Raw genomic sequence first — 10,711 nt, 5'->3', positions numbered from 1 at the left:
TTAAGATTTTGCCATTTTTTACATGAGATTTCTAGAAAAATGCGCTTATGTAGAGTTGAAATTGTATTTATGTTGATTTGATCCGATCCGATCTTTACACTAAACTAAACCTATTTTTGGACTCGAACTTGAAATTGAATAGTAAAATTAAATTGAATCAAAATAATTAATTTAATTTAATATAGCATCATTGAGATCTATTCGTTCTTGTCTTCAATTTTGAATTGAGATATATGTTTATTTTTAATTAATCTCAAATTTAATCATTTATAATTTCATAATTAATTTTAAAAATGACGTGATAATCTGTGGATGCTCCAAAATTTCTAATTCAAAACTCATATTTACAAAATCTCAAATATAAGAGATACACTGAAATTATATTTTGAATTTTCCACCTATTATAAATTTATGTATAAAAAAATTGCAAATGAAGTAAAATGACAAAATTGACATCAGAATTTGACCAGAAAGCAAGGGCAAATTTAGTACAAAACTTTCTCAAGTATTATACTTCTTATATTACATGCTATAAATAAATAAACTGGAATTATCTCAAATTGTAATTATACGTATTAAAATATTATTCGATTAATAAATGCGATGTGGCATGTGGTGTTCAAATAATTTGTTTTGGGACCTTTAATATTAATATTGTTGTTTTCAAAACTTATTAGAGAAATAGAAATATTGTTGTTTTGAAACTTATTAGAGAAATATTGTTGTTTTGGGAGTTCGAGGCTATAAGTCGAGGGTTGAGGATTCGACTAATGTAGAGGTCGAACGTTAAGAACTCGACAAACAAATAAAAACTTGAAAACAATACGTAAATTAGGGTTGTCGAGGGTTGAAATTTCGACATACATAAGTCGAAACTTCAACCATCGACAAGGAAAAGGAAATCTCGCTAGTTTTGACATACATAAGTCGAAACTTCAACCCTCGACAAGGAAAAGGAAATCTCGCTAGTTTTGACATACATAAGTCGAAACTTCAACCCTCGACAAGGGAGATAAGTAGGTGAAGCAGATTGTAAGAGAAAGCAAGATTGTAAGAGAGAGCGAGATTGAAAGCGAGTTGTAGGAGAGAGCGAGATTATAGGATGGGACAATCTCCAACATCTATGAATGTATGCGTCTCGCTCTCTCCTACAATCTCGTTCTCAATCTCGCTCTATCAATTCTCGCTCATAATCTCTCTCTTACAATTCAAAATTCTGTTATTTGTTGTTATTTTTCATTAATGATTACTAGCTTTTTTCTCATTGGTCATATATATATATATATATTCTATGGAAAGTAAATAAATTTATTGTATATTCAATTTTTTTATTACAAAATTGTACATTATTATTTTAATTAACTTGTACATTATTCTTTTAATTAAGTTTGTACATTATTCTTCTAATTAAGTTGTACATTATTCTTCTAATTAAGTTGTACTTCATTATTCTAATTAAGTTGTACATTATTCTTTTAATTAAGTTGTATATTATTCTTCTAATTGAGAAGCAAATATTTTTTTAATTGAGAAATAAATATATTTTTTTTTTCAGATCATGGCTTTAAACCCAGGACCTGTTGATCCTGATGTTTTGTACGACCAGTCCATTCATCGATCATCTGTTGTATGGCCAGATCGTACTACTGGAGAAATATCTTGCAGGCGTCGAGAGGCAGTTCTCAAGTGCACTATCTCGCTCCACCCTCGAATACTACCACTACTGCGCATATCTGGATTCTATGGGGTTGCCAGATTAGGATTTATTCAGTTGGACTGGCATCTGATCACAACCTTGGTCGAGAAATGGAGGCCCGAGATGCATACATTCCATGTGTCTGTTGGAGAGTGCACTATCACTCTACAAGACATAGAAATGTTGTTGGGGTTACCTATTGACGATGAGCCGGTCACTGGAGTGATGTACGATGATTGGTTAGCAGTCTGTCAACTGTACCTCGGTGCAACCCCACCTGCCGACAAGATTAAAGGATCGAGGTTAAGTTTAATATGGTTAGGAACACAATTTCGTGAGCACACAGATGATGCAGATGAGGAAACCGTCATAAGATATGCGCGAGCATATATACTATAAATGATGGGTGGAAGTCTGTTTTCAGATAAATCAAGTCATTTTGTTCACTTGATGTTATCGCCAATATTAGCTAACCTCCATGATGCGGGGCGGTATTCGTGGGGTGGAGCATGCTTGCCATGGTTTATAGATAACTATGCAAAGCAATAAGACCTGAGGTTCGAGAGATAGTTGGGCCTCTCATACTTTGCAACATGGGCTTAGGAGCGATTTCCAACCATGGCTCCACAGCTACAACATGTTAATGACGCTCAGTCAGCTACAAATTTTGTGTGACTAGGACAGCCACACATGTAGTCAGCTAGTATAGATACATGTTTAATCTGCTTCAACCTGAACAGGTACATTACACTAAACCTAGTCGATTATTTTATACACATTTTTATTGTATTTGTCTTTAATATTTTCTAATATAATATTTTGTGTTTCAGGTTATTCGGGAGCCGTACAAAATTATTATGCATACTCTGACTATTTTTGTACGAATGGTCAAAACATATGGCGAACGATGAGTCCTTTCATATGTTTCTCTCATATGTTTTCACATTGGTGAGTGGCATCTTTTTGACAGGGTGATGAGACAATTCGGTTTTCAACAGAATGTCCCATCACCTTGTAATACTGAACCCATATTGCATGATATTGACCTAAGGACTAAAGATTGGTCCGAAAAAGTTGCACATTTGGTAGTGCGATGGCACTATCGTGTAAGGTTTATTGTAGTGAGGATTTCTCTTGAACAGTTTGACATAGATGTCACTCCAGAATATATTCATTGGTATAATAATATCACAAGGCGCTACGTCACTCGTTCGGGAGCAACTGTGGGTCATCTGGTAAATTTATATTATCTAATTATTTTTAATTTAAATTTATTTTAAATATTGTCTAATTGTTTTATAATTCATAGAGATCGAACAACCGTAGACTCCGTGAGGGTTGCGAATGATCCGACCAGGTTCTTGCTATATGTAGTGACAACCAAAGCTATATGGAAGAAATTCATTATATGTACGATATACCTATTGTTCCTCCACCAGTTCCTAGACGTAGAGGACCTGTTCGGGAAGAGAATGAGTTTGATGAGGTTGACATAATGTGGAAGAGTTACCCTCTATGATGTAGACGCAGAGTCAAACTGATTATGTTAATCTGATCATGATGATGCTAGTATTTGGTTCAGGACATTATGACTCAGAGGCTGGTCTACCAGAGCAACATCAAGAAGAACCCGAGCAACCTCAAGTTTGAAGTTGACGACGACAACCAGCTCGAAATCGATGACGTCCACCTTGTGGAATACATTGATTTTTATAATTATTTTTATATAAATGAGATATTTCATTTACATTTTTTTTATTTTTATGAGATATTATTTTTTTAATTTATTATTTTTATATATCATGAATAGTAATTATTTTGATATATAAGTTTTTAAATGTCACTGACATAAATAATAACATCAGATAGTCTAAATCTAAAAAGTTATTTAAAAAAAACTTCAATATTCAAATTTATATATTTTAGATAATAATTTGGGGACATAATAAATCAAATCAACACTCAAAACCTTCACATGCAAGTCTATAAATAAGATTATATTGTTGATATAAAGAACATAAATTTTAATCACAGTAGTGAGGTCAATAGTTTAAAAGATTTTACAATAATGATCTTGGATTCCTTTTATACATTTGGTACCAAGATTTTGATTGATTTTTTTTTAAATTATAAATAATAAACAAATATTTTTAGAAATTGTTTTTATAAAATGAAAAATTAAAAAAAAAAATGAAGAAAGAAAAAAGAAGGTGGAATGTGTAATAATTAAAAAAAGAAAAAAAAGGAAATTTGTACGGATATCTCGCTCTCGCTCTCAAAATCTCGCTCTCTCAAACTCCCCCTCCCTCTCAAAATCTCGTTCTCTCAAATCTCGTTCTCTCTCATAATCTCGTTCTCTCTTTTACTCTTCTCTCTTTCGTTCTCTCCCAATACAAAATTATTTTTAACATATCAAATAATTATGAGCATTATGAGAAAGGTCTCCAGAACAAGGAAGGTCTCTGGAATGAGGAAAGTTTTTCGTTCTCTCCACATCAAATAATTATGAGAAATGTCTGCTGAATGATAATTAAACAGACTCAATAATAATGTTAAGACAAGTCGAGGGTTCAAAGTTCGACGTACAAATGTGGAAAGGTCGAGAGTTCACTCGACTCATTTAAAAAAATAATAATAATATTTTTACACATACTTTGAAAACAACTATATTTTCCTAAATAGTTTATAAGAGGCTTTTAATTTTCTCTTTGTTTTGCCCGTCAATCAATAATACAATTCCATCCAGCGAAAAGACGACGCCCGATTATTTTACTTACTACACGATTTCACTATTTATCGATTCTCAAGATTCGCCGAAGTCCCTCAAAAATGGCGGAGGCGTACGATTCCGATGACCGGAATGCCACCGGGCCGGTTGAGGAAGAAGATGCATCCAGTCACCAATCCAAAGGAGTGCGTGTTGAGGATCACACCGTTTATGAACCTCTTCGCCGTCTGATCGTCGAGATTTTCTTTCCCGATGAAACTAAGGGTTCTTCTTTGTTTCAACGCGTCAAGGTCTCCGTCGCTGAGAATGGCCCTGCCGTTGGACAAGCTTGCAGAAACTTTGGTCGCGATGTTCTTTGTTGGACTCGCAGGGGCAGTCCTCTTCGAGCGCTGCTTGTCATCTCCGTGAGTATTTCTGATTAGTCCATAATAGCGGTTGTATGGACTTGTTAATTGTGTTTGAGATGCTTTTCATTCAGTAATTAATGGATTGTATGCTACTGTTCGAGGTTATGATTTTATCGCTTGAATGTTACGTTCTCTATTATTTTTGTTTGAAGGTTGGGATTGATCTGGATGGGATTAGTTGTTAATGGGAATATATTTATTTAGTGATGAAAACTATTTAACAATTCCCGACATATGGCAAAAATTGTGGAGAGAGCTTGAGTGGTTGTGTTTTTGACGCTTGTAGAAAAGAATTTGTTGAAGTGCTTTTCTTCCTTTTTGTTTTGATCCCTCTGCCAACGGTCTAACTTTTTGTGCCCTGTTTGTAGTTGAACCCAAAAAACCTTCTGCCGTTTTTCTTTATGTTAACTCATTTGAAGCCTACCATCTTTTGCTGTTTGGCTTCTAGTACCGGAATCAAGTGTTGTTCCTGCGGAGGGTGTCTTTTTCCTTGGGCCATCCTTTGCATTGGACCCCTAAGACTGGAGTGATTCTTATGTGATTCATAGATTCCTAATTCTCTTGCGTTCCTATTGATTTTGGCTGAAGATCAATTATTTTCATGGTTGAAACTATTCGAGATAGCTCCAATCTTAATAGATGGGTAACCTTCAGAATATGTAATCCATTCTTCTATCTATTCTATAACCACGGTAGAATTTTATTCTATTTTTATATTTTTTGAATTTTTAAGGCCTTTTCACCTAGATTATGTAACTTTGTCCATTCGATGTTTGGAGTGAAATCGGCTCTTTTTTGGTTGAGAAATAGAGAATTCATCAACATTTTTAAATGTTAACTTTACTATTACTAAACACATGACAAATGTTTGGTCTAGAGCAAGATAGATACACTTTCCCACTATTCTTTGTCTTGGAGGACTTATACAAACTCTAACTCCTTTCCTTTGTGCACTTGGTAAGTCAAGCTTATCATCGACTTTTTTGGGCATATAAATCATACTTGGAGGATTTTTGAATTTATGAATTGAGTGGAGGTTCTTTGGCTTTGTTCAAGTATGTGCTATTCTTTAGACTTTTCTATTGTTGTTTGGTCTTGAATAGACAACATATTCTCTTTGATGCTCAGTTTCTTGATTTCCGTTGTTTTGATTTTGTTATTATTTTAAGGACCATCAACTATGTGTAAACTGTAAACTTGGAGTGGTTTCTTTTTAGTTTGTCCTGGTATCTGGCTCTTTTGCAGTACACTGCTCTTAGAAGTTTGACTTTCATATTAGAGTTTGGTTCAGAGATGGTAACATCCATGGAAAAATAAAACTTTCTTCGTCATGAGAGAATATTATATTAACCCTTTTGGTTTGAGAGAATATTATATTTATCCCTTCTGGTTTAGGGGCATAGCCTAGAAAGGTATACTTATTAGCTCCAGGGTCAAGTTTTCTTTTTCTAGCAGAGTGATTATGGATAAAGGCAGTTTAACAAAAAATCTAAGAAGGAATATAGGATAGTAACATACAGGATTCTCAAACTCTATCTGTTTCTCACAATCAAGGATTTTCTTTCTGATGTGATCCTTGTGGTTCATTTTTACAAGAGTTACAATTAAAGCCTATTGATATGTTATTGGTAACTATAGGTTGCCGTTAATCCTACGCTATCTCTCATTCTGTTTATTTTTGGGCAATTTGGATACAGAAAGAACTATGCGATCTCTCATTCTGTTTATTTTTGGGCAATTTGGATTCAGAAAGAGTTATAGTATCTTCATTACTATTTTTATGGTTGGAGATGACGTGCTAGAGATTTTAAATTCCTGTATTTCGTATGGAGATCTCTCAAGTTCTTTTGTGATTTTGACTCCCTTTTTTTATTAGTGCCAATTGTAAGAGTTTGTATCCTTTTGATATTGTTATGGGTCGTTGACATCTCACCTCCCTCTCTCAGTTTTTCTGTTAATGGAAATTTTCCCATCTAAAAACTGTATAAATTAGGAGAAATTGATAGGAATTGTTATTATGAATGGGAACACAGAATTCTGGCTCTTTCGACTCAATTCAAGGTGGGTGTAACCAATGAAACGATATATAACAATAGTCATGGGTACTGGATAGTTTGATACTAATGAATGATGCGTACTGTGCCATTGGTCCTCTTAACTGCTTTTTCTGTTTTGGATCTGTTGCGAGATTTTGACTGTAGTAGTTCCACACGCAAAGGCAGACTGAAGTGCTTTTTTATGTTCTCGCCAGCACCCCTTTAAGTTGTTACTTACATTTGAAATTGCTGCAGGTTGGGACAATTGTTCTTCTTGCATTGACGGGATCACTCATCTTTCTGCTATTCTTTCTGGCAGCTACTCTCAATGCCATTATTATCTCTCTTCTCGTATCCTTGGCAGCAGTTGGAGGCTTCTTGGCTCTTTTCTTTGCTTGCGTAACAGCTATATACATTGGAGCATTAGCAGTTGCTTTGTTTGTTATATCTACTGCAACAATCTCAGCAATTGTTGGAGTGGTGATCGCTGCAGGTACCAAAACACTTGTCAATTGTGGCTTTGTTTTAAGCAATTGTTGTTTTATTTGATAATATACACTTATCTAAATCATGTTTCTTGAAAACCTCTTAACCCATTGACATAAAACTGTACATGTTGGTTTGACATGGTTGGGTCTCAGTCTTGTAAGGAGAACGAAAAACATGAACATTGTTGGGGGAAAACCTCCCACAATTATCTGGAAATTAAAACAAGACAACAAATATAGGAAACACAAGAATTTACTTAGAAAACTTTAAAATTGAATGAAACCCACAGCCCTATGGGAAAAATTATTACATTTACACAGAATTCTCTTCTTGATCCTAATTGCTAGAACTCTCTCTCAAAATTTTTGTGTACCACTCACACCCTTTTTCCCACTGTTTGACTGACTAGAGAATACAAAAAGAGAATTTAACTAGAGTTAGTACGCTTGAGTTTATAGTGCGTTTGATTGATACAATTTGAAACCAAAGCCATAAGCTTCTTTTATAGTGTTGAAAGCCTATAACTTCCTTGAATCTTTTTGATGTTGGATTGCTACTTTTCTAATATTTTGCCAAAAACCCTACAACCAAATAGTTTGTGGCTTTCTAACATTTATGTTTCTGCTTTTCTTTTCGTTGAGGTTATCCAGTTCTCTACCCCACACTTTGAATTGTTTCCTGAATCATTTGCGTGAACTTAACTTGTGCATACCAATGATAATGTTGTAAGCTAAGAGTTTCAGTTTGAATCGGAGGATCCAGAGAAGTTCTGCCTTCAATAAAACAAAATCATACACCAGTCAATGATTTTCCACTGCTTTTGTTTGTCTTCATGAGAGTAGACCTTGGGTCAATTAAGCACTTTTGGGGGTTGCCGGCTCTAACATCTTACATTTTCAAAAATCAGGTTGGGTTGGGTTCTTTTGTGTGGTTTGGCTAGCAGTACGAAAAAGTTTTGGTCTTGCGAAGCGATCGGTGACCGCGAGCAATTCAGCAATTTCAGCATTTTCTTATGCTAGGCGTGCCCACAAAGACTAGGTAATGTTTCCAGATCCTTTAAATGAATGCCATGAATTGGGATACGTTATTGCTTCACTCGTTTTTTCTCCTTCCTGAGAGTTACTTTTGGAAGATCTGCTGCATATGTTGTATCGAGTTTTCGAAGGCCTTGATAGTGTAATCTCATAATGTAAATATTCTTTTAAAAGTATTCTACTTTATGGGTTTCTTTATTGGCAATGAAAGTACCAAGCATTGAAGATGGCGCTTCAAAGGAATATAATCACAATAACAGTAATTGTGAAGATTTCAAAGGATTAAAATTTAAGGTGTCCAATTAGGGAATTTCTGACCTAATGACTCTATATTGATGAAGTTTGAGGTTGGAAATTATGAATTTATGTTTGGATTATGCAAAGGAATGGATTATATAAATCCAAATTTGTGATTTCTAAGAGGTTGGCATGTGCAAGATGTAGGTTTTATTAATAAAATAAAATTTAGTGTTTTCTTTTTTAGCAATCGGCTATTCTAGCTCAATGAGAGTTTTCATTTCTCTTTTATCATTAAAAAAAAAAAGTTATTCTCAAGAAACTACTAAAACTCTTTTGTCATTAAAAAAAATTATTTTCGAGAAATTACGTATTTATTTTAATTTATTTCGAACTTTTCTTAATTGAATTTTTACATCATTTCATCTCAAAATTGAGCTGATGTGAGTTTGTTTATTTTATCATCCAAAAGTTTCATTATCGAGAAATCAAAATTGAGGAAAAAAAAACATATATCTATTTTTTTAAAACTTCATTAAAATATTTTTCATTAAATTTTACAATATTTTTCCTCAAATTTGAATTAAAATTTTCTAATATTCTCATTTTTCTTTCAAACTCTATCTACTTGTAGGGTTTTTTTTTTTTTTTTTTCTTTTTTATTTTCCATTATATTCCGATATGTTTTATTATACTTTTTGCATCCCTCTTGTAATGTTATGATTTTTATGTCCTTATTGTGTTATGTAAGTTTAATATTACCATTTTCATTGTGGTATCGGTTTCATTTTATAATAAACAATTTACAAGTATTCTGTATACTAATAAATTTCGTTCTCACATTCACATTTAGAAATGATGACTAAAAATGGTCAATTATAGTTTAATTACAATCAAAGTTTCATTAGTTAATTATAATAATTTTTGTCAATTTTCATAAAGTTTTTCGAAATTTTCGTCAATATCAATATTTTCGTAAAATCGGACATTTATCTTTCAAACCTTACCAACGGTATATTATTGAACACACATACAAAACATGTGATGTGTCTTAGTGGTACCTTAACCATAGAGAGCATACCAAATGTGCAAGGTTTGTAAGTAAGTTTGCATTAAATTGTAGGATATATTTGGTAATTCAAAATAGTTTTCGAAATATTTTCGAAGTTTATTTTGAATGGTTTTTATTAAAAAAATTTAAATAAAATGACTTTTTTTGAAAAATACTTTTTCTTCTCCTCAATCCAATCAGTTTGGAGCCCATTTTAGAGAAATCACATTTAATGGCCAAAACAGGATCTTCAAATAATGGCAGTTTATTATTATTATTATTATTATTTTTTTAAAAAAAGCTTAAGGTATGTAATGGTGTACTCTAATCTCTAATCTTAATATTTTTTTAATCACTACTACATTATAATCTATAAATTAAAGTTAAGACGATGTATAATTCAAGAGGTTTGGGGTTAGTTTTCATATGATGCATCTTCTGAAATAAATCTTCCCTAGTACATTCCTCCTAATGCAACTATACTGACAAAGTTTAAGTTTTCTCAAGTTTATGGTATTTTTGTGGTTCAATTGATGAAGATTTTAGTCATTTTTAACACAAGGTATTTGCATACCATAGTATAAGGTGCATATTTAGGTGATTCACTTTAGTTGTTTTTTTAGCTATTACGAGGTCTTTTTTAATTGTTCCAAGATATAAAATTTAAATTGTCTAAGATATTTTGTGTTGCTAAAAGTGATGAAATTTTTAGCTAATTTTAATACAAGGTATTTGTGTTGCAAAACTGACAAGAAACTTCAAACATTTTAGTAGAAGATACACGGTGGAATGTCATGAATATGAAATAAAGTAATTGAGAACATTAAACAAAACATGAATAACTCTCTTCGTAATTATGAAAAATAGATGATTATTAAAGCATCGAGGGTTTGCTCATTAATAAAGACTGGGTGAGTAGGTATAATATGGTATGTGATGGACAATCTCATATTAGGTTTTATTCTTCACATACACATTATTTTTGTATTCCAAATTAGATATATACCCAATTTTTGAATCTTTTACCGTATCT

The 10,711-nt window shown here is 32.8% G+C and overlaps 1 protein-coding gene across 1 annotated transcript; it reads left to right on the top strand.

The window, feature by feature from the left end:
• Positions 1-4,416: 4,416 nt before the first annotated feature.
• LOC120092475 lies at positions 4,417-8,745 on the top strand. The gene is made up of 3 exons (XM_039050570.1): positions 4,417-4,828; positions 7,123-7,360; positions 8,264-8,745. The coding sequence occupies exons 1-3, from the start codon at positions 4,526-4,528 to the stop codon at positions 8,392-8,394; spliced, it is 672 nt and encodes a 223-aa protein (XP_038906498.1). The 5' UTR covers positions 4,417-4,525; the 3' UTR covers positions 8,395-8,745.
• Positions 8,746-10,711: the final 1,966 nt, after the last annotated feature.

This window comes from Benincasa hispida, chromosome 12 (genome assembly GCF_009727055.1).
Source record: "Benincasa hispida cultivar B227 chromosome 12, ASM972705v1, whole genome shotgun sequence".
NCBI lineage: Eukaryota > Viridiplantae > Streptophyta > Magnoliopsida > Cucurbitales > Cucurbitaceae > Benincasa > Benincasa hispida.
Note: the sequence above shows the minus strand (reverse complement) of the source record. Positions and strands in the feature narration are given on the sequence as shown.

Excerpts from the sequence above, each read along its gene's own strand:
- LOC120092475 (XM_039050570.1), top strand. The coding sequence starts at position 4,526 with ATGGCGGAGGCGTACGATTCCGATGACCGGAATGCCACCGGGCCGGTT. Across the intron at positions 4,829-7,122 it reads GAGCGCTGCTTGTCATCTCC|GTTGGGACAATTGTTCTTCT; the intron begins GTGAGTATTTCT and ends AAATTGCTGCAG. Across the intron at positions 7,361-8,263 it reads TGGAGTGGTGATCGCTGCAG|GTTGGGTTGGGTTCTTTTGT; the intron begins GTACCAAAACAC and ends TTCAAAAATCAG.